This window comes from Oryx dammah, unplaced genomic scaffold (genome assembly GCF_014754425.2).
Source record: "Oryx dammah isolate SB20612 unplaced genomic scaffold, SCBI_Odam_1.1 HiC_scaffold_17, whole genome shotgun sequence".
Classification (NCBI taxonomy): domain Eukaryota; kingdom Metazoa; phylum Chordata; class Mammalia; order Artiodactyla; family Bovidae; genus Oryx; species Oryx dammah.
The window spans coordinates 19,563,921-19,588,962 of record NW_024070201.1 but is presented as its reverse complement, the minus strand read 5'-3'; the positions used below and the strand labels follow the sequence as shown (position 1 = coordinate 19,588,962).

General features: G+C 37.5%; 1 protein-coding gene across 2 annotated transcripts in view; it reads left to right on the top strand.

The window, feature by feature from the left end:
• The window catches only part of RDX (radixin), a 102,532-nt gene continuing 77,490 nt past the window's right edge, over nucleotides 1–25,042 (top strand). For both annotated transcript variants that reach the window (XM_040257954.1, XM_040257953.1), the window contains exons 1-3: nucleotides 1–166; nucleotides 16,566–16,639; nucleotides 24,559–24,642. In XM_040257954.1, the coding sequence (XP_040113888.1) occupies nucleotides 16,628–16,639; nucleotides 24,559–24,642 (96 nt within the window). In that variant the 5' untranslated portion in view covers nucleotides 1–166; nucleotides 16,566–16,627. The remainder of the gene's footprint in view (nucleotides 167–16,565; nucleotides 16,640–24,558; nucleotides 24,643–25,042) is intronic.

Here is a 25,042-nt window from a genome sequence, read left to right as displayed (position 1 = left end):
TGTCTGCGGTGGCGGCGGTCCCTCTACTCTCCGGCGTCCCGGCGCTCGCTCCACCGCCGCCTCTCTCTCTCTCTCTCCCCCTGCCCCTGCCGCAGCCGCGACGCCCGCCGCCGCCGCGCAGCGCCCCGGCCACTCTCGCGGCGGGAAGGAGCCGCCCGCTCCCGAGGTAAGCCGCCGGCGCGCTCCCTTCCCCCACTGCCGCTCCCGGGCTCCGCCAGAGCCGCTGAGGTGGCGGCGAGAAGTCGCGGCGCCGGGTGCTGCCCGGTGGCCTCGCCGCCAGGGCCGCGGCGCTGCTTGTCCTAGCGGTCCGGCAGGCCAGGCCGCTCCTGGGGGCGCGGACGCCGCGAGGCTTGGCCGGCGTCTCGGCCGCGGCCTGAACACGCCGCCGCGAGCCGCTCCCCCGCGGGCGCGGGTCCGCCCTCAGCGTCGGCCCCGGGCTCGGTCGGGCTCCCGCCGCCCGGGCGCCGCCCCGGGCTCGGCCTGGCTCGTCCCTTCTGGGCAGTCTTGAGAATGCAGATTTAAGCGTAGGAAAAATGACATTATTATTTTTTGCTGTGGTAGGAAAGGAATTTATTACCATTTCTCCCCGGTGTCCGATTTGAAAGTAAAGGTGTTGAATTACTAGAGAGCGTGAGTTCCGCCGTGGCGGCCAACGGAGGTTGCGTGACGGGGCTCGGGGTGCGAGCGGCCCCCGCACCCGCGCGGCGGCCCTGGCGGCCCCGGCCCGGGCCCTACCTGCTGCTGCTGAAGTTGCGGGCGCCCCCCGAGCCCCGTAACTTTCTCCGATTTTGGATCTTAGATCCCAGTAGACAAGTTGAGTACATTACAGCCCCCTCTTCCTTTAAAGGGTTGTAAACGTAATTCTCAGGCTAACTTTGAAAGGGGCGGGGTGGGGAGTGGAACACTATATTATTTTAGTTTAAATAGAGCGCATCACGTCCTATACAGATGTAGCATGGTTCTTTATTCACACCATGTATTGAGCGTTTTTTTCTTTTTTTAAAATACCATTAAGCAGTGGTTATTAACGAGGCTGGAAATGTGTTGAAAGTCAGCTTCATCAACGATATGTTTTAAAATCTATCTTCTTGAGATTTTTGTCGAAATGTTAATGAGTTCTGTGGCAATAGACAAGCATGATGTAAATGTAAATACCTAAGATAGTAAGCATTTGTTTGATAAACGAGCGCTCGAAAATAGGCATTGCAATCTATTGTTTACTGAGCATACATTTTTTTTTAGAGCACTAAATACTCTTTTATATTTCGGATGGAGCTCTGAATGAACAATTGCCCCGTTCATTTGCTGGATAAATAATGGCTTAATCCGTTTACCATAACAGCATTATTAGAGTTAAGAGAGGCTAATATTTAGGGTTGCATTTAAAATTTTTTTAGTACATTATTTTCACGTGTGCTTTATCTTCCAAAGACTAATAATTACCGCAAATGTGGTAAAAACGTAAAAGATTTCTTTTGAAGTTAGTGGATTATAATTCATCTGTAAAATGAATTGCACTTTGTTTCTTTTGCTTAATTACTTTCATAAAATGCATAATAGTATTTAATAAACAATGTTTTTTTTAGTGAGGGATGAATAGATAACTCATTGAAATTCTTTACAGTATATTTAAATGAAACACATTGAAATTCTTTACAGTATATTTAAATGAAACAAAATGTGTGGCATTTAGGAATGCTGAATTCTTGCCCTTGTGGATTATACATCGTTTTGTTCACTCCTGTGTTCCCAAGCATGGCAGAGCGTAGGAGAGGCTCAGAACTGAAATTAATTTCAGCATGGGGAAAATATGTTTAGTCCGTCCTTTGTTTTGGACATTTGCATTAACTGGAAATTAAATTGATACCTTTTTTCTGTGGTGGTGAGAAATGACAGACTGCTGTTCTTTCTCTCTTTTGCTAACAGTAGTATCAGAGAACAAGGGTTATTTCTTGATTTTTTGCTTCTCTATTCCCAGGAGCAGAATTGGATTTTATTATCCATTTTTATCTTTGGCAGGTGGTTGTAATGAAAGTCTGTATGCATTTTATCTTAATTTCAGATCTGAATCTTCTAATATAATCTAATGTAATTTTCTAGTACAGTGGAGTCTGAAATCTTCAGTTAGGATGGGAGTCAAGTTTTTTTCATTTATTTTTAAGTTAATTCAACTTAACATACATCAGTTCAAAATGACAAATTTTAATCAATATTTCCCAAAGACCAAAGCCTAAAACAATGTGTCCTATTAAGACTGTGAGGATAGTAATGTTGGGGAACATACTTGATAGGGAATAGTTAATATACTATGGTATTGGCGTCCATCTGGGAAGTCAAGAAAGTCACCCTTTCTTGGGTGGCTTGGACATCCTGCAGACCAGTAGCTCTTCTCAGGACCCTGATAACTACCCTTGGCTTACTGGAGTCAGTGGAACTGGTTTGGACTGCTGTAGATTCCACTCTTAGACAAGGTGATTTTAAACCTCATGGTGTCAGAAGCCCTTTAGGGAACATCCCTAACTTCTGCAGCAAGTGTATGTTTGGTTGAGTGGTAGATGGCTCGTCTGACCCCAGAGATTTCCTCAGTTTCTAGCCTCTTTCAGAGGAATCCTGCTTTACTGTTTATATTAGTTCTTGGTATATTTTTCAATATTCATTTACATTGCACATATTTTAAATCACTTTGAATGACTGTAAGGTTAATAAACTTTATGACAAACTTAAAAAAATCAGAAAGATGTTAAAAGTTCTCCCCAACTTCCCAGAACACCCCCCAGTCTTGTTTTTCAGAGGTAATTGCTATTAGCCATTCCTTGTATGTAGAAAATGCCAGTGTTTATGGAAGGATAAATATATACTTTATATATACATATATCCCTTATTTGCAATTCTAAAGTCTTTAAAAGTAAGGTTATTTTGTAACAAACAGTGAAAGGATGTTTGTTTATTACAATGTTTAGTATTCAGTACTTAATATTTCTTAGATTTTTCATCATTTAAAGTCAAAATGGAATTTCCTATAAGAAGTGTTTACGTACCTGTGTAAATTTTTTTTGTGATTGAAGGTGAATTCACGTTTTGTTTTCTTCCTAGGGTATGGTATATAACTGACACTGGAAAATATCCTTTAAAAAAGGGTTTATGATTTTGGATAGTGAAATGTCCCTGTGATAGATGTAGCTTTTTGCCTGGAAACTGTTTGGAAAGAAAGTATGGCTCATATGATTCACTTCTTTATTTCTTTGTTCTTTTTGATGGTGAATCCAGTCTTTCACTTCTTAGAGGGTTTTTTCAGGTTAGCATTTGTATAGGTTTTTTTTTTTTTTTAAATATTACTCATTTTTGAGTGCATTGGGCCTTAGTTGGTGTCTTTGTGCTGCATGAGGGATCTCTCCTTGCTGAGCGCGGGCTTCTCTCTAGTTGCAGTGCATGGGCTCCAGAGCTAGTGGGCTCTGTAGTTGTGACCTGTGGGCCTAGTTGCCCTGTGGCATGTGGGATCCTAGTTCCTTCTCCTTCTTTGGAAGGTGGACTCTTAACTGCTGGACTACCAGGGAAGCCCCTGTATAGGTGTGTTTTTTTGTGGTTTTTTTTGAATAGCCAATATGTATAGAAGTTCTTGCAAATTCATAGACTTTAAGTTTTTTTCAGCAGAATTCTAAAGTACATTTTATAGAGGCTAGTTATATATGTCAATAAGGTCATTGGACTTTTCTTTTACATCAGGTGCTCTAATATAAATAGGATGCTCTAGAAACATTGGTTGCTTTTCTGCATAATTCACATATATTTGAAATAAACTTTTAGCTCTAGTAAAGTTGATTTATTGGAAAATGATATTCTCTTTACTGTTAACTGGAGAAGAGATCAGCAAGCTAGTTTGTAGACCAAATTCAGCCCACTACCTGTTTTTGTAAATAAAGTTTTATTTCAACACATGATAACTCATTGATTTGCCTGTTGTCTGTGGTTGCTATTGTGCTGCAACAGAGTAGTTGCAACAGGTTTTGTGGGCCACAAAACCGAAAAGGTTTACTTAATCTGGCCCTTTGCAGAGAAGTTTGCTGACTCCTGCTTTAAGGTATCATTCATACATTTGAACGTTTATAATCATATGCCAGATATTCTTTGCATTTGTTAAGTAAGATAATGAGACCATCACACTTTAATGGGAATATACTTGTGCCATTTTATATACCATGACATGTATTTAAATGCTCTTTGTGTATATAAACTGTAATTCATATTCAGTGTAACAGCATTGTAAGCATAGTTTTTTGTGATGTGAATTTTTGTGTTTTTTGTTTTGTACTAAAAAAACAAACTTCTTGTGTTTCTGCAAATTAGCTAATAACCTTTTGATAACCAGAGTAATTTTTTGTAATCCGAAATCCTGGTAGTACTCAGAATGATGTGGGCACGAGTGTAATAGAGGGACCATTAAAAGGGAGAATGGGGACATAGGAGATCTCAGCCCTGGTTAATTGAATCCAGTCATGCCTTGGCTTTTATTGAGAGTGTGGGATGGGTTAAACTTTCGTTAGCCATCTTTAGCAGTCTTGTATTTAAGCTGGTTCTAGATTCTAGACTGAAGAAAACTATAAAATTCTAGTTTGGTTATTAAGCAAAGTTGGCACTCCAAATCTGCATTCTCCCAAACTTGATTGAAAATATTCCGTGGGGGTGGGGGAGAGTTCCTGAAAGTTCCAAAAAGTAAAACTTGAAAGCCACATGCTGGCAAGTATTTACATTGTATTTACAATTATTTACATAGCATTTAGCATTGTATTTACAGTTATTTACATAGTATTTACATTGTATTAGGTATTATAAGTAATGTAGAGATAATTTAAAGTATATGGGAGGATGTGTATAAGTTCTGTGCAGATATATTTTGTATGTATGTGTGTGCATGCTAAGTCTCTTCAGTTCAGTTCCTTCGCTCAGTTGTGTCCAGCTCTTTGAGACCCATGGACTGCAGCACGCCAGGCCTCCCTGTCCATCACCAACTCCCAGAGTTTACTCAAACTCACGTCCATTGAGTTGGTGATGCCATCCAACCATCTCATCCTCTGTTGTCCCCTTCTGCCTTCAATCTTTCCCAGCATCAGGGTCTTTTCAAATGAGTCAGTTCTTCGCCTCAGGTGGCCAAAGTATTGGAGTTTCAGCTTCAGCATCAGTCCTTCCAATGAATATTCAGGACTGATTTCCTTTAGGGTGGACTGGTTGGATCTTCTTGCAGTCCAAGGGACTCTGAAGAGTCTTTTGCAACACCACAATTCAAAAGCATCAATTTTTCAGCGCTCAGCTTTCTTTATAGTCCAACCTCACATCCATACATGACCACTGGAAAAACCATAGCTTTGACTAGATGGACCTTTGTTGGTAAAGTAATGTCTCTGCTCTTCAATATGCTCTCTAGGTTGGTCATAACTTTTCTTCCAAGGAGCAAGCATCTTTTAATTTCATTTTTATTTAATTTTTAAATTTAAATTTAAAGTCTCGTCAGTTGTGTCCAACTCTTTGTGACCCTATGGACTGTAGCCTGCCAGGCTCCTCTGACCATAGAATTCTCCAGGCAAGAATACTGGAGTGGGTTGCCCTGCCCTCCTCCAGGGGATCTTCCTGATCCAGGGAATGAACCCTAGTCTCCTCTGTCTCCTACATTGGCAGGTGGGTTCTTTACCACTAGTACCACCTGGGAAGCCCATATATGTGTAAAGATGTACATGTATTTTGTATAAGGGGCTTGAACATTTCTAGATTTTGGTGTCTGCAGGAGGCTCCTGGAACCAATCCCCAGTGAGTACCAAGGGATGACTGTATACTTGAAGTGCTTACCATTTATATCTAATTACTAAGCAGCATGACAGTTATAGATATTATTAAATGTGTTGAATTAACTGGCCTTTAAATTTGATTGTCAAATTAAATGAGATTATTGAAAGAGTCTTAAGTGGGATGATAAAGGCCTGAATTTGGAAGACCTGGTTAGAGTTTTTATTTTTTCCCCAACATTCATGGTTGCTGTTTCTTGTAGCCGGTTGCTTACTAGTTCACTCATCTGAGAGGAAAATAATTGACCTTGATAATAATCAACAGAAAAGTTCCAGTGAATATTATGTACTTAATTTACTAACAAACATCTGAGGCCCTACTGTGAGCCAGACACTATTCCAGTTTCTCAGAAGGGAGATCAGATATCTCAGAAGTTAGAAACTTAGTGATAGGACTGCCATGAAACCTTACCGACTGCATCACAGAGTACTGTCTAATTTTAAAGATATTTCAGAAATATACTGACTTTATTCTGCTTTGAAAATTAAGTTACTGTAATAGCTGGTGTTTTAAAACCTATGGAGAGGATTCCTCAGGTCAGTTTGAGATGTTTCTTCTTTCCTGTACCTAGGGAACTTACTTGAACCTATCTTTGTTTTCCCATTTATAAACATTTATTATATGAATTTTTGATGTTTCTTTAAATGTAAAGTGAAGAAATTGGACTGGATTTAGCTTTCTTACCTTTCAGCATTTACAATTAATATTTGCAAATGATACTGTGTTGTTTTTCTACCCTCCTAGGAAACAATACAGCTATAGTGTTTTCTCTTTTTTAAGTTTAAAAAATTCATTTAGAAAAGAATTTAGATACAGTGTAAAACCTAGCTTTCTGCTTTATGTTTGTTTTAGGTTCTAGAAATTTGCTTTGCATTTCCAGTAACGTGTATATTGCTCAAAAATGTTGAATATTTTATTTCCTTGAACAGAAATCAGTTCCTACATAAGCAAGTACTTAATACCTTATTTAGAACTGCATGTTTCCCTTACAGGAAATTATTTTACAAAGGTAATTACATCAATGTTAATGTGCACTTACAGCATCTTTAGAAGTAGTCTTTTTGACCTGAAAACAATAGAGGAAAGAGCTTTAACTTCTTGAAATGCTCTGGTAATTGGGGTGAGCTTCTCTAGAAGGATGTCAGACAGACGCAGACTAGGATAGCCAAAAGAGCACAGGACTTGGACAAAGAGGACTTCTGGCTTTGTTGACTAGCCTTATTACCTTGGGCAAGTGACTTATTTGAATCTTCATTTGCTTAGTTAGAAGAACAAGGGATTGTGACTCTTACCTTGGTCAGAAGGAGGAAGGGCAGTTATTAGGAAGATTAGATAATGTAGGTAAAGTGGCTGAAGAGTGAGCTTTCTGCAAATAATTCCATTTACTACCCTTGTCCTTGCTTTTGGCCTTGTTTCTTTTTTGGAGCTAAAATTCTTGTCCTCTGCTTCTCTCGGAAAGTCACATGGCATTATGTAGGTAAAGTACATTATTACTGCTATTAGATTCAGTACTTAACAGGGCTAAAAAATTTAATAAATAGTTCTTCGTATATTTGAGGTTTTAAAACTGTAGGTCTGTAAACTTGAAGAGAGAAAAGTTACATCTTTACATGTTTTTTTCCATTATGAACGTGGGCAGCAGAAGCAGAGACTGTTTCTAATAGAAATTGTAGATATTTTCATGATGCATTATTGTTGCATATCTCAGAATGATGTTTAATACCTATCATTACTTAAAGTTTAATTATTAGATACACTAGTAGATATTTATTTAAAGATTAATAAAGCACATATATTACTGTATCATAAATTTGTGTTTTATATTTTTGATGGTTATAGTTCAATATAATTGGCTTTTTGTGTGATACTGCGTTATTTTATGTATTTAAAAGACACTTTTCTAGGAAGAAGTTCATAGACTTATCAGAGGTCCCATGTTGGGGGAGAAAAGTGATTAAGAACTTTTTTGGTAGATGCCATTATTCCATTAATTTGACTGCCAGAATTACCTTATTAATTCAGTTTGTGCTTTGTTACCCTGTTTCTCAATCCCCAGTAAGGTGGCAGAGGAATCCTTTTGTAATTTTATGGTCTTTGGAGAGACCACATTTATATTCAGAGATGAGGTCTCAAAAGACAGAAAGAAAAAGTACAGTTATGCTTGTGGAAAAGAATATCTTAATAATAAAATTAGGCATCCTTGTATAAATTATTGAGGCATCACTGTAGGCCCAGTATGGACAGACTCAACACCTGTTTTACCACCTGACAGGTGGGGAGAGTCTGCTGTTGCAGAGGTGTTAAGGGTGAGGCTGTTTTTTCCATTGTAGGGAAGAAAAGAGGCTTTTTTAGGGTCACCCTCAGAGTTAAAGGACGAAGAAGAGAAAGTTTTATATGAATGTTTTGTCTCTGAAATATGGCACTGTGTTTGAGTACGTGTTTATGCATTTTCTGGAAATGAGAGATGTGTATGTTGGCAGTGTCTGTTAATACCTTTTGCCATGACTGCTTCATTGCTTCTGTGGGAGCCAGTGTAGAAAAGAGGTTGGATGAGACCCCTAAGAAATTTAGAAAGAGCGGGGAGGAAGGAATTTTTTTTCAATTATTTGTTATGAGGGTAAGGGGAGAAGAGTTTGTTTTTTACTGTATATCGTATATACAGTGGTTAAGTGATTATATGCTATCATTTTTCTAGAGAAGAAAAGGAAGGCAGTGAAACACAGTTTTCAAGATGAACCAGTTAGAGGTATAAACCGAGGACATGTATCTAGGTACCTTGGCTTTTCATGTGACATTTTATTAAATTGTTCATTCGGCTACTAACAGGTGCCATTTTCAAGGGAAAAAATGTGCTAATATAATCATAGGAGAACTAGAAATGTACTATTGAGGTTAAATAATATTATAAATATTTTTTAATGATCCCTAAATTGGCTAAAATCTTAGGATTTAACTACATTTATACACAGCCTGGTGGGCTGCCATCTATGGGGTCGCACAGAGTCGGACACGACTGAAACAACTTAGCAGCAGCAGCAGCATTCACAGATTCATCCTAAAAAATTTAAGGTAGAATTCTTATGTATAGCATGATAGGAATAAATTGGTATGTAGTGAAATATATTTTTAAAATTCTTATTTGATTTTTAAAATTAGTAGCTTAATGAAAAATAAGACTCTAGTTAGTATTAAATGCTCAGTTCTGTATATCTAAAATCCTTTGTAAGGATACTTGCTTTTTTACTTAGTTATAATAAGTGGCTGTGTATTCTGCATTTTTACTTATCCTTATGTAAATGTTGACACAGTTTGTCCATCTTATCAAGTAATTTCAACATTACTTTAATTGTGAGTTTGATTTTAATCACTGGCTGTTATAATATCGTTGTACTGGTAAGAATATCTTAGTACAGTTTGCTTTGTTTTGTATATTTATTTATTTGGAGTATACTCCAAAGTAGATTTCCTGTTCAAAGAAGCTTTGTTGCTTTTGTTATATATTGACAGCTTATTTTCCAGAAATATGGAGTCAGTTTATGATGCTACTTGATTTTCAAGAGAGAACACTGGTCTGAAAATATGTATTTTAGAAACTTCTTTTAGAAGTCAACTATATCCTTATTTGCAGAGGCTTTTTGTTAGGCCATTCACTTTCCATAGTTCATATAGATCAGTTAGGCTTGTTGGAGATTTTAAAAGCTTACTTAGCGTGTGTGTAAACCTGGTTTTGTATATGTTGGCCTGTGATATATTTGTTTTATGTCACCAGAGTGTTCATACTAAAGCTAAAACTTCAATAGGGTTATTTTGCTTAAAAAGTCCTTTTCTAAAGAGTGTAACTTGAAGTAACTCTAATATGACAAACTTGGATAAATTATTTCTTTAGGGAAAAGGAAACTTAATTATTTACCTTTAACTTTTTTATTAAATAAAAAAATTACCTTTCTTATTTACCTTTATTTAATTCCAGTAATTGATTAATACATAACTTCAAGAAGTTATGCAAAATCTTACGTATGTGATATTTATTTACCTGCCTAGCCGATCCTATATTTGATGAATACTCTTACAGTAATTTGAGTGCTTCAACTTAGTTTATAGCCTGGCATGCAAGTAATGCTCACTTTTTCCCTTTGTTCTTGTTTACCAGTGAGACCTGGCACAGGAAGGGCTCCGCAGCCATATGGTTTAGCAAATAACAATGATCAGAAGCAAGCTCTCTTGAGTATCTGCTGACTTCTCTAGGGTGTGGCCATGGGGTCTGATATGGTAATAGAGTGCTAAATCAAGAGGGTAAAAATTGATTGGTGGTTGTTCAGTTTCTAAGTACCGTCTGGCTCTTTGCAACCCAATGAATTGTACTATCTCCCAGAGTTTGCTCAAACTCATATGCTTTGAATCGGTGATGGCATCAGACCATCTCATCCTCTGCTGCCGCCTTGTCCTCCTGCCCTCAATCTTTCCCAGCATCAGGGTCTTTACCAGTGAGTGGGCTCTTTGCATCAGGTGGCCAGAGTTTAGGAGTGCTTCAGCATCAGTCCCTTCCAATGTATATTCAGGATTGATTTCCTTTAGGATTGACTGGTTTGATTTCTTTGCAGTCCAAGAGATTCTCAGGAGTCTTTTCTAGCACCGTAATTCGAAAGCATTAATTCTTTGGCACTCAGCCTTTTTTATGGTCCAGCTCTCACATCCGTACATGAACACTAGAAAAACCAGAGCTTTGACTATATGGATTTTTGTCAGCAAAGTGATGTCTCTGCTTTTTATTATGCTGTCTAGGTTTTTCATGGAGCTTCCCTTGTGGCTCAGCTCATAAAGAATCCGCCTGCAATGTGGGAGATCTGGGTTTGATCCCTGGGTTGGGAAGATCCCCTGGAGAAGGGAATGGCTACCTGCTCCAGTATTCTGGCCTGGGTGATTCCATGGACTGTATAGTCCATGGGGTTGCAAAGAGTCAGATACGACTGACTTTCACTAGGTTTGTCAGTGAAAGATTTTCTCCCAGGGAGCAAACGTCTTTTAATTTCATGGCTGCAGTCACCATCCACAGTGATTTTGGAGCCCAGGAAAATAAAATCTCTCACTATTTCCATGTTTTCCCATCCTATTTGCCATGAAGTAATGGGACCAGATGCCCATGATCTTAGTTTTTTGAATGTTGAATTTTAAGCCAGCTTTTCACTCTCCTCTTTTACCCTCATCAGGAATCCCTTTAGTTCCTCTTCACTACCTGCCATTAGAGTGGTATCTGCGTATATGAAGTTGCTGATAAATTTTCCAGCAGTCTTGATTCCAGCTTCTGAGTCATCCAGCCCAGTATGTTGCATGATGTACTCTGCATAGAAGTTGAATAAGCAGTGTGACAGTATACAGCCTTGACTTACTCCTTTCCCAATTTTGAACCAGCCTATTGTTCCACTTTTGGTTCTAACTGTTGCTACGTGTCCTGAATACAAGTTTCTCAGGGGGCAGGTAAGGTGGTCTGGTATTCCCATCTCTTTAAGAATTTTCCACAGTGTGATCACACAGTGTGACTGTGTGATCCGCAGTCAGAGGCTTTAGTGTAGTCAGTGAAGCAGAAGTAGATGTTTTTCTGGAGTTCCCTTGCTTTTTCTATGATTCAACAGATATTGGCAATTTGATCTCAGGTTTCTCTGCCTTTTCCCTGGTTCTTCTGCCTTTTCTAAATCCAGCTTATACATCTGGAAGTTCTTGGTTCATAGACTGTTGAAGCCTATCTTGATGGATTTTGAGCATGACCTTGCTAGCATGTGAAATGAGCACAGTTGTATGGTAGTTTGAAATTCTTTGGGATTGGAATGAAAACTGACGTTTTCCAGTCCTGTGGTCACTGCTGAGTTTTCCAAATTGGCTGGCATGTTGAGTGCTGCACTTTAACAGCAGCATCTTTTAGGGTTTGAAATAGCTCACCTGGAATTGCATCACCTCCGCTAGCTTTGTTATTCATGATGCTTCCTAAGGCCCACTTCATGCTCCAGGATATCTGACTCTAGGTAAGTGACTGCGCCATTGTGGTTGTCTGGGTCATTAAGATCTTTTTTTGTATAGTTCTTCTGTGTATTCTTGCCACCTCTTCTTAATCTCTTCTGCTTCTGTCAGGTCCTTGCTGTTTCTGTCCTTTATTTTCTTGAAGAGAAGATTGATCTAGGGCAATTAAAATTTCTGGTTCTGTACTCTGGTAGGAGCAAACCTGAAATACCTCTGTAAGGTTACATAGACAGCTCAAGGCTTACAGAAATCCCACATTGGGGAGTGGGTTAGGGACATGAGCTTTCTGACCAAAATTATAAACTCCATAAAGAAACAAATCATAATGAATTGGAAACAAAGTTTTATAGGGATATAAAATAAACATTGTAGGGATAAAAGGATTCAGTGCAAATTATAAAATAGTATAGCATTAAAATTTTTTTAAGAGACTAAAAGTGAATTTTTAGAAGTTTATATAATCACTTAACATTTAATGTAGTAGACAGGTAAAACATTAAGAACACCTGCAGAGAATTAGTGACTGGAGGAGTGTTACACAGAAAGGTAAAGAGATGAAAAATATGAATTTGTAGCCATGGGTTAGAAAACAAGACAGTCATTATGTATCTAATTAAAGAATTGCTGACTGGGAGAGACAGTGGCTAATAATTTTCCAGAATTTGAGAAAAGCATGAGTCTTCAGAATCAGAAAGCTTACCAAATCCTCACCAAGAGAAATAGGAGCAAATCTGAAGAATGTGCTCACACACACAATCTTAAAAGAAAGCAGAGAGAAAAAGCATACCTGGAATAGATTAAATTGACAGGAGACTTTTCATCAGTAACAGATGCCATGAGAAAACTAGTATTTTCCAAATACTGAGAGAATAACAGTTGATTTAGAATTCTATATGCTATTGAATTATTAATGAAAAAAGGAAGAATTTATTACAAAGATATAATAATTCGAAACCTTTACTTACCTAATAACATAGTGTTAATTGCTTGCTAGGTCGCACAGTCGTGTCTGACTCTTTGCAATCCCATGGATTGTAGCCTGCCAGTCTCTCTGTCCATGGGATTCTCCAGGCAAGAATACTGGAGTGAGTTGCCATGCCCTTCTCCAGGGGATCTTCACAACCCAGGGATCAAACCCAGGTCTCCTGCATTGCAGACAGTTTCATGACGTTCTGAGCCACCAGGGAAGCCCAATTACATAGCCTGTTCAGTTCAGTCACTCAGTTGTGTCTGACTCTTTGCGACCCCATGAATCGCAGCACGCCAGGCCTCCCTGTCCATCACCAACTTCTAGAGTTCACTCAGATTCACGTCCATCGAGTCGGTGATGCCATCCAGCCATCTTATCTTCTGTTGTCCCCTTCTCCTCCTGCCCCCAATCCCTCCCAGCATCAGAGTCTTTTCCAATGAGTCAGGTCTTTGCATGAGGTGGCCAAAGTACTGGAGTTTCAGCTTTAGCATCATTCCTTCCAAAGAAATCCCAGGGCTCATCTCCTTCAGAATGGACCGGTTGGATGTCCTTGCAGTCCAAGGGACTCTCAAGAGTCTTCTCCAACACCACAGTTCAAAAGCATCAATTCTTCAGCACTCAGCCTTCTTCACAGTCCAACTCTCACATCCATACATAAACCATATAAAAAATGAAATAAAAAAAACTGACAGTTCATAAGAAATTAACATCCACAGTCAGTTGAGAAAAGGTAATACATTTTTTTCTCAATTTGATAAGCTAAACTGAAGGGACTTCCTAAGTGGTGCTAGCGGTAAAGAACCCGCCTGCCAGTGCAGGAGACTTAAGAGACACAGGTTCGATTTCTGGGTCGGGAAGATCGCCTGGAGAAGGAAATAGCAACCCACTCCAGTATTCTTGCCTGGAGAATCCCATGGACAGTTGGAGGGCTACAGTCCTTAGGGTCGCAAACAGTGGGACATGACTAGAGTGACTTAGCATATGAACTAAACTGAAAGTAGACTGGAAACACAACATTAAATACTTGATCCGGCCTGATCTAACTTACCAAACGCAAGCATATATTATTTTCATTTATATCTGGAACAATCAAAAAAGAAACTAAATTGACCAAGCACTAGATACAATGGAAATGAATTCTTTGACTGTAGAATATAATAAACGTAGACTCTGCCCCCAGGTATCTAACCATTCTGTTGGAAAATTTTAAACTTAGTAGTGAGTAGAAATTATAATTGGACACTGAAGCACCTAGAGTTAAATGATAATGAGAGTGGTATAGAAAAATAGAAGAGTTTTAAATATAAGATATTTTCCCCGCTAGTTACTGCCCCCGAAGGGAGACTTGTTTTCGTAGAAACTGTCTCATTGCAAGATGTTTTAAGCATGGATGTACTGTTTAAGAAACTGACCTGAAATGCCTTTAGTACATTTCAGTTTGGAAAGCTCATAGAGCCCATCTGATAAGTGATTTAAGTATAAAAAGGAGGCTGAGAAGTTTAGAGGAGAACTGGTTTTTAAAAAGTCACTTAAAAGTAACACACCTAGTTATACTGTGTGGATATTAAAATGTATTCCAACAATACAAATAGGAAAATATAAAGTCCTACTAAGGTTTTATATAAGTGAGTAGTTGTGGCTTAAGATGAAAATTTTAGTGATAGAATCAAAAAGTACTTTATGTAATCTGGAAAACACCATGACTTCAAAAATTTGATTAAAATGTTCGTGTTTTGTATTTGAGGAATTTAGATTATTTTACATAATCAGGTAATTATTTTAAAGTAGTCTGAGTGGCAAAATAGGGAGATCACTTTAAATTTGGAATATCCTTATGGTGGAATGTATTTAGTTTGTGACCTTAATGCATGTATTAGAAAAAAGATTGGAAATTACTTAGGTAGACTTTCAGTTTCAGGGATTAGAAAATTAGCCACAGAGTCAAAGCCAACTACTGAGAAGAAAAGTGATGAGAAGTAGGGCAGAAATTAATAAAGCAGAGAAATAAGCAGATTGATAAAACTGAAAGCTGGTTTTAGACCAATAAATGAAGCAAACTCCTGGCAAGATTAATTGATCAAAAAGAAAGACAAAATGGACAGTATTAGGAATGGAAACTGTAGATGTAGTAGAGATATTTAAAAAACATAGGAAAGATACTATGAATATAGAAATATGCCACTAAGACTTGCAGAAAAAACAGATTTGACTATGGGATGTAGAGGTTTAAGCTGTGTTATAGACATGCTGTATTTGAGGTGTCATTTAGTTGCTGAGCAAGCCGAGTTAGCTAAGCAAGACTAGAGATACAGATTTGGGAGTTACTAGCTTATAAATAAATGGATGTCCCTGGTGGCTCAGATGGTAAAGAATCTGCCTGCAGTGCAGGAGATGGTGTAAAAGGTTGGTTGTGTGGCTGTTTCAAGACCTGAGATGATCTGATAGTAGGGATTAAAAGGAGGATTTAGAAGTGGAAGCTAGGACTCACGTACAGTAAAGTTCATGAAAGTAGGTGATCATAGATACGGAGTATCTATCATTTCCTAGTTAAGAGTTAAGCAGCAAGAAAGAGATGAGACAGTTCATGCTTCTCACTGAATCTCGTACCCGATTGTATTAGGTGACAAATTTCTCATGATGAATTTCCCTCTGTAGGGAGGGTTATTAGCATGTGATCAGCTAAAATTTAGAGAAATGACCTTATTTTGATCCTTTGTTTTTATTTTAATTTGAAGAATTTTCATTTTTATTAAAGTAGTATCTTAAAAGGGAGTTGATAACACATTTTTTAAATTCAAAATTAATTGTATGTTTATCAGTAGTTCATAGTGTAATGAATAAAAGTTCTTGACAGATATTACCTGTATATAGTGATTGTCAGGTAATTATGTACTACTTAAAATAGGTTTTCAAATTTGAATGATAATCAGTTTCTTTCTGGACAGTTAAATGGTTAAGAATGTTAGATCTTTTGGTAGTTTTATATGGGGAAAACCCAATTTTGTTAGATGTTTGTAGAAAAATTTACCCTAAAATAGCATGTTTTCCCTGGATTAAGATTTAGTTCTGTTGCCTTAGTGGGTGAAGGTATAATTTAATGTTGGTCTTAAGGACAGTTCTGTATTTTAGTGAAGGCCATTATCTTGCTGGTGAGTAGCGTGCCAGTTGCTAGTGTGGAGACTTAAGGCTGTTTATATCCACCTTAGGTGAAAAAGTTACTCTTAACATATTTGTCTCTACTTGGACTTTTAAGCTTTCAAGGAGGAAAAATAATTTTTTTAAAAATTTATCTTTGTGTAGTTTACATTAATCAGTATTTCCTTTTTTGTCTTTGACAGTGTTCTGGAGTTGGTTTCTTTAGACTCTGAATCAGTTCTCTGCTGTCCCTCTGTCTACCAGTCTGGGCACAGGGGAGAACTTGACTTGGAAGGAGAGAATTTGGGCTCTTAGTAATCTTTCCTTTTTACTGTGTGTTATCTGTAATTAAATAAACTTTTAGTTGACAATCAAGGTGCTTTTATATTTTTATATAGTATGTTATTTGAGATGTGTGCTATTTTAAATCACCAATGTAAGTATTTTTAAAGCATGAGAAATAATAGAAGACATTGAAAATCAGAATAAAATGAGAACTTAATTGTTAACATTTTAAAATGTGAGTTTAAAATTGTATTTAATCTGTACTAATTATATTGTTAAAAACCTTATTATATAAAATAGATCAATTATGCTTTCTTTTCTTTAACAGACATACAAGAGAATTCATAAAAGTGAAGAATTTTCGAAGAGGGTGACAAAAAGAGAAGAAAAATGCCGAAACCAGTAGGTGTATTTTATTACTTTGACACTGCTTTTATTTACTTAATGGCATTAAGTTCCTTTTGGAACAAGGCAAAGTATTATGGTAGAGTTTTGGTGGGAGAAAAGGCACTGATATTACTGTTGTTTGTTTTAAATTTATGTGGCTAAAGTAACATGTTATATGGGCCAGTGATAGAGGTTTAAGTATCATATATGTATTAAGATTACCATAGGTTGTAGGGTCAGACTTAGTTCTTCTCCTCACCCTGCCACTTAATCTGACTGACCTTTGTTAGATTCAGTCCCTCCCGGTCTTAATTTCTTCACATGTAAAATGGAGATGTAATTAGTTACGTGAGAGTCTGGTGAGGATTAGAAGATCCTGGTACATACGCATTCAGTGCTCAGTAAAAAGTTACTTACTGTTAAACAGGAGAACATAATGAGAGGTCAGAAGGATTTGTGCAGAATTAATTTTCTCGTAATTCTAGCTTTGATACTAGTGATAACAGTGCTGATGTTATATATAGTTGTGAAAGTAAAAGTGTTAGTCGTGTCTGACTCTTTACGACTCCAAGGACTGTAACCTGCCAGGCTCCTCTGTCCATGGGATTCTCCAGGCAAGAATACTAGAGTGGGTAGCTATTTCCTTCTCCAGAGGGTTTTCTAGACCCAGGGATCAAACCCAGGTCTCTTGCATCGCAGGCAGATTCTTTACTGCCTGAGTCAGGGAAGCCCATATATGGTCTTAGGTTTTTGATTTAAGGGCATACATACAATAATTTTATTGTTTTATTATTATATAATTTGTGACTGAGGTTTATCTTGTTATCCTAGGATCAGTGTTCCTTTCTTCATCTAACAAAATTTTTTTTTATGAACTTTCTGGTCAGTTATTTTTTGAAGGAAACCATTGTTTTTTGGTTTTTTGAACTTTCTGGCATGAATGTCACTTTTGAATTACTTTTCAAGATTGAGCAGGTAAAAAGTGCGTTGTTAGAGAGAGAGAAGAATAAAAAGATAAAAAGCATAATCAGTAGAAAGCAAGGATTATGTTTTTCTCTATTTACAGATGACATGATTATGTAAATAACCTGGAATTTACAAAACAGCTATTAGAACTAATAACAGAATTTAGCAAGATTGTTGGGCATAAGGTTTTGTTTTTTAAAAATCAGTTTTATATACAAGCAGCAAAATTCAAAAAAGAAGTAAAAATTCCATCTGTAACAGCGTCAAAAACAAAATATTTAGGAATAAGTTTTTAGAAAGTGTTTAAAATCTCTATACTGAAAACCTTTAAGAAATTAAAAAGACCAAAGGATATAGAAAAATACACATTGGTCATAGATATGTCTAGAGCATACTATTAAAACAGTTCTCTCCAAATGTATTGGTAGGTTGAATGTAATTCCAATCAGTCGAATCCCAGCAGTTGTATCCCTTTGGATAAAATTGACTAGCTAATTATAAAATGTTTATGGAACTACCAAAACTTAAGTGGAATATTTAAAGCAATTTGGAAGAAAAACAAGGGTGGAACAGTTAACACTCCTGGATTTTAACATTTATTTTCAAGAGACAAAAATAAGACAGTGTGGTATTGAGAAATTAGTTAATAGGATCAGTGGAACAAAAGTGTACCTATACGTACATTCTTACTAAATATTTTTAATAAGATGTCACACAATTCGGTGGGGAAATTAAATTCTTTTCAAGAAATGATGTTGTAGCAAAGAGTTATCCATACAGAAGAATATGAATGTTGACCTTTATATCACAATTTACACATGTCTAACTCTAAATGGATCATAAGCATAAATTAAAAGCCCCAAACTATAAAACTTATAGAAGAAAATAGAACATTTCTACAGTCGTGAGGTAGGCAAAGATTCTTTGATAATACACAAAAACTTTGTAGCATTTTAAAAAAAGTTCATCAAAATTAAAAACTTCTGCTGTTTGAAAAACAGCAGTAAGAAAGTGAAAAGGCAAGGCAAAATGGGACAAAATAATTGTATTACATTGTTCTTTTAGAACTCTAATAAGACAACCTAGTTTTTAAAAAGTGGGCCAAAACTTTGAGCAGATACTACACAAAATAAACTTCACAAAAGAAGATATATTAATAGCCAGTAAACACTTGAAAAGATCCTCAGGGAAAAATAAAACTACACTGAGATACCACTTTATACTTACTAGAGGGGCTAAAATTAGACTGAAAAGACCATGTCTGTAAGGATGTGCATCAGCTAGAACTCTGTTTCTGGTAGGAATGTGAAATTTACAGCTACTTTGGAAAACTGTTTGAATAAGTACAGGAGGCAGGGATCAGGACCATCCACAAGAAAAAGAAATGCAAAAAGGCAAAATGGTTGTCTGAAGAGGCCTTAACAAACATCTGTGAATAGAAGAGAAGCGAAAGGCAAAGGAGAAATAGAAAGATATACCCATTTGAATGCACAGTTCCAAAGAATAGCAAGAAGAGATAAGAAAGCCTTCCTCAGTGATCAATGCAAAGAAATAGAGGAAAACAATAGAATGGGAAAGACTAGAGAGCTCTTCAAGAAAATTAGAGATACCAAGGGAACATGTCATGCAAAAATGGGCTCAATAAAGGACAGAAATGGTATGGACCTAACAGAAGCAGAAGATATTAAGAAGAGGTGGCAAGAATATACAGAAGAACTATACAAAAAATATCTTCATGACCCAGATAATCACAATGGTGTGATCACTCACCTAGAGCCTGACATCCTGGAATGTGAAGTCAAGTGGGCCTTAGGAAGCATCACTACAAATAAAGCTAGTGGAGGTGAGGAATTCCAGTTGAGCTATTTCAAATCCTGGAAGATGATGCTGTGAAAGTGCACCCAATATGCCAGCAAATTTGGAAAACTTAGCAGTGGCTACAGGACTAGAAAAGGTTAGTTTTCATTCCAACCGCAAAGAAAGGCAATGCCCAAGAATGCTCAAACTATTACACAATTGCACTCATTTCTCACACCGCAAAATAATGATCAAAATTCTCTAAGCCAGGCTTCAACAATACGTGAACCGTGAACTTCCAGATGTTCAAGCTGGATTTAGAAAAGGCAGAAGAACCAGAGATCAAATTGCCAACATCTGCTGGATCATCGAAAAAGCAAGAGAGTTCCAGAAAAACATCTACTTCTACTTTATTGTGGAGAAGGCAATGGCATCCCACTCTTATACTCTTGCCTGGGAAATCCCATGGACAGAGAAGCCTGGTAGGCTATATAGTCCATGGGGTTGTGAAGAGTTGGACACGATTGAGTGACTTCACTTTCACTTTCACTTTCATGCACTGGAGAAGGAAATGGCAACCCACTCCAGTATTCTTGCCTGGAGAATCCCAGGTACAGAGGAGGCTGGTGGGCTGCCGTCTTTGGGGTCACACAGAGTTGGACACGACTGATGTGATTTAGCAGCAGCAGCTGCTTTATTGACTATGCCAAAGCCTTTGACTAGGTGGACCACAACAAACTGGAAAATTTTGAAAGAGATGGGAATACCAGACCACCTGACCTGCTTCTTGAGAAATCTGTATGCAACTCAAAAAGCAACAGTTAGAACTGGACATGGAACAACAGACTGGTTCCAAATAGGGAAAGGAGTACGTCAAGTCTGTATACTGTCACCCTGCTTACTTAACTTATATGCAGAGTACGTCATGAAAAACACTGGCCTGGATGACAACACTCTTATGGCAGAAAGTGAAAAAGAGCTAATGAGCCTCTTGATGAAAGTGAAAGAGGAGAGTGAAAAAGTTGGCTTAAAACTCAACATTCAAAAAACTAAGATGATGGCATCCGGTCCCATCTCTTCATGCCAAATAGATGGGGAAAAATTGGAAATATTGACAGATTTAATTTTCTTGGGCTCCAAAATCACTGCAAATGGTGACTGCAGCCATGAAATTCAAAGATGCTTGCTCCTTGGAAGGAGTGTAAGTGAAAGTTGCTCAGTCGTGTCCGAGTGTTTGCGACCCCATGGACTTAGTCCATGAAATTCTCCAGGCCAGAATACTGGAATGGGCAGCTATGACAAATCTAGATAGTATGTTAAAAATCAAGGATATCACTTTGCTGCCAAGGGTTCGTCTAGTCAAAAGCTGTGCTTTTTCCAGTAGTTATGTACAGATGTGAGAGCTGCACCATAAAGATGGCCGAGTACTGAAGAATTGATGCTTTTCAATTGTGGTGTTGGAGAAGACTCTCTTGAGAGTCCCTTTGACAGCAAGGAGGTCAAACCAGTCAATCTTAAAGGAAGTCAACCCTGAGTATTCACTGGAAGACCTGACGCTAAAGCTCCAATACTTCAGCCACCTGAGGCAAGGAGCTGACTCATTGGAAAAGACCCTGATCCTGGGAGAGATTCAGGGCAGGAGAAGGGGGCGACAGAGGGATGAGATGGATGGATGGCATTACCAACTTAATTGTGATGAGCAAACTCCAGGAGATAGTGAAGGACAGGGAGTCCTGGTGTGCTGCAATCCATGGTGTTTCACAGAGTCTGACACAACTTAGCAACTGAACGACAACGGAATTACTCTTAGAATCAAATGAAATACCTCTGACGTTAGCCTTCTGGGCCTTTTTTAAACAGACTTTTAAGTAGACTTTTCTGAAGAGCCTACTTGATGTTTTTTATGTTAACATCTGATAGGTTTATTCTTGTTATATTTAATATCTTAAAATTTTCTCAGTTTTAATTTCTAATGTGAATATGGATAGAGAACTCACGTAAAAGCTTTTTGGGAAGAGCATAAAGAGATCCTGAGACTGTGAAATTGGAGAAATTCTAACCTAGGGCATTATTATTGTCTTTTTAGTTAAAGATAATTTACTGTTCAGAGAAGCTTGGTGGGCTCAGTCCATTGGATTGCAGAGTTGGTGAGATTAATTCAGATCCACCCACAATAATTTTACTATCTTAAGATCAACTGATCGAAGCGAAGTGAAATCGTTCAGTCGTGTCCGACTCTTTGTGACACCGTGGATTGTAGCCTACCAAGCTCCTCCAAACCTGGGATTCTCCAGGCAGGAATACTGGAGTGGGTTGCCATTTCCTTCTCCAGGAGATTTTCCCAACCCAGGGATCGAACCCGGGTCTCCTGTATTGCAGGCAGACACTTTACCATTTGAGCCATCAGGGAAGCTGTTAAGTACATCTTCAAGATCCCTTTTATCATGTAATGTTAATGTAATCATGGGAGTAAGTTGTAGGGGTTGGGGGAAGTCATGAGGGACGTCTTATAATTCTGCATATACACATAAGAAAATGTTCCCAACTTCATTAGGAATCAAGAATCTGTGTATTAATAACATACTGAGATATCAGTTTATACCTACTAAATTGTTAAACATTAGCAAATCTGATAACTACTAGTGAAAATACAAAGCAGCAGCAATTCTTATTCACTGTTGGTGGGAGTGTAAATTGATGCTGTCATGTTAGAAGAAAATTCAGCATTACATTGTGAAGTTGAAGGTGTGTACTTGGTCACCCAGGGATTCTTCTGAGTTATGCTTCTAGAGGAACTCAGACACTTGTACTAGGAGACATGTACAAGAATGTTCACAGCAGTTTTGTTCTTAATAACCAAAAAGTTGGAAACAATTTAATGCCAATTGATAGGAAAATGATGAATGAATTACTGTAGTCACATAAAGATGAATGAATTGCAACTAATAACAAAACATCAATGAATCTTAGAAATATAACTGTGAAAAGGCAAATTATAGTTCGGGAAAATTTTTGTTTAAACCTTTTATCGAATTAGAATATACAAAGAAAATAGAATATGCATATGCAAAAGAATATGTGTGCTGCTGATGCATTTTCATAAAGTAAATACATATTGTAATCATTGTCCACATCAAGGAAGACATTATTAGCAAGTATTATACAATTTTAGAAAGATCCCCTGGAGAAGGAACTGACAACCTGCTCCAGTATTCTTACCTGGAAAATTGGAGCCAGGCAGACTACATACAGTCCATGGGGTCACAAGAGTCAGACATGACTTAGCAACTGAACAACAACAAAACAGCTAAAAATCAAAAACTAAATAATATTTTACCATAGATACCTACATTTGTGATAGAACTATTGTTTTTTAAAAAACTAAGAGGATCACAAACAAAATTTAGGTTAGTGCTTACCTGTGGGGATCGAGGTCCCAGAAATTGACAAAGAAGAAATATACTGGTGACACTGCTTTGTCACTTCTAGTTTTTAAGTTGAATGGTAGATTTATGGGTAAAGGAAAACACTTTGGTAATTCAAAATGTTCTGATACCGGATAGGTGGGTTTTCCATACCAGTCAGTTCCCGAGTTCTATGTGGATACCAGGTGTATGTCCTGCAGTTTAATTTATTCTGACACAGCTACCCGGAGTTAACACAAACCTCAGAGATTAAGGGCCCAGACCACTAGACTGCTGAAGCTAATCACAGGTAATGCATGTGACTTCTCTCCTGGCTAACTTGGCTAAGGTTTGGAGATTCCCACAATCCCCTCTTTAGGTTCTGTAATATGCTATAACAACTCACAGAACTCAAGGAAACACTTTACTGCTGTTGCTGACTGGTTAATGTAAAGGGAACTATAAAGAATATGAATGTAGAGGATGAGGTCCAGAAGAGTCCTGAGTAAAGTAGCTTCTTTCTCTTTGTGGAGTTTGCGATGCACCACCCTGTCAGCAAGTGGGTGCATTCTGAACCCCTTTGTTTAGGGTTTTATGGAGCTCCATTTCATAGGCATGATTGATTAAATCATTGGACCTTGGAGATCAGCTCTCTTTCCTCCCCTTTCACCCTCCTGGGTAGTTGGGATGGGTGGCTGAAAGGTTCACTCCTCTAATGGCATGAGTGGTTTCTCTGGGTACTGGCCCCCATTCTGAAGCTCTTAGGGCCCATCTAGAGTCACCCATTAGCATAAACTCTGGTATGATTGAAAGGAGCTTGTTGTGAATAACAGAAAATCCTCTCACATCTATCACTCAGGGAATTTAAAGGATTTTAGGAGCTCTGCTGGGAACCAGGATAAAGACCAAATATATATTTATTATTATATTACCATTGTTTATTTTATTATGGTTCATTGTCTGTGTATGTTACATACATTTTATGTGTATTAATATTTCCTAAAAGATTATATAAAGGAGCTCTATAAGGTATTTTTGATTGGAGAAAGTTTTTCAGATAAAAGTACATGTGTGGAGGTACACGTGGTTTTTAGAATGAATTAAAGATGAGGGGAAATAAGTCTGATTTAGAGTTCTAATAGTGCGAGTTAAAAAATAGGTTTTTACCATGTCATGGTGGATTCTAGGTGAACATGCTGTTCTGGAATAAAAATTACTTTGGTTAAGGCATGTTACATTTTTGGTGAGATATCTACCTAGGAAGGTATTTACACATAAAAATTAGAATTTGAAAAAGTCTAGCAAGTAAAAGGCAATAGATGAATGCTTTTTATAAAGTAAAGAATACATTTACAGTATAAATAAAACAATTTGATTTTTGTGTCGAAAGGAATATAGAATAGTGAATGACATTCAAAGAATTTGGAGTTGTACCTCAGTGAAATACCTGCCCTGCTTTTTAATATCTGTGTGTTCTTGGGCAAGTGACAGAGAGTTTTCTATATAAATGAATACTTCTGTGGAAATGCACATATCTCCTGGTATTGTTGCAGAGGCTAAATAAGAATGTGAAAAGCACCAGGCCTGGCACCTGCTGTATATTAAGTATTCAATAAATCAAAAATATAAATAAATCAAACTATCACTTTAATGAAAATATTAGGTACATTGAGTTGTTTTTTAATTGCTAAAATATTTTCTCATGCCAGACATTATACTTAAGTATTTTCTTTTTTCTGCTGATTATACCTTTTGTTTTTATTGCAGATCAATGTAAGAGTAACAACGATGGATGCTGAGCTGGAATTTGCCATTCAGCCCAACACAACTGGCAAACAGCTTTTTGACCAGGTATCATTCACTACATGAAGTATGCAATTTGACACCATAGTGTGCATGCTATTGCATACTTCTTTCTGTGTTTTTCTATACCTTTATTTAAAATGCTATAATGTAGCATTTGGAATTTTTCACAGTACTTATTCAGATGTCTTGAACAACTGTAGGGATAGTCTTTCTCATTCCTAGATTTGAGAGATGGGACTTTTAAAAAATAATTATTAGCAGGTATTTATTAAACATCTGATATGAAAATCATTGTAATGAGGACTAAAAGGAATTCAGTGAGATTCTCCATAGTCCATGAGTGGGATAGGTGGAGATCCTAGACAGAGGATGTAAACGAGCAATGGGCTTGTGTGCCCAATGCACAGAAAGTCAGACTCTTAACAGTGAGAGTTTGCAGTGGAAT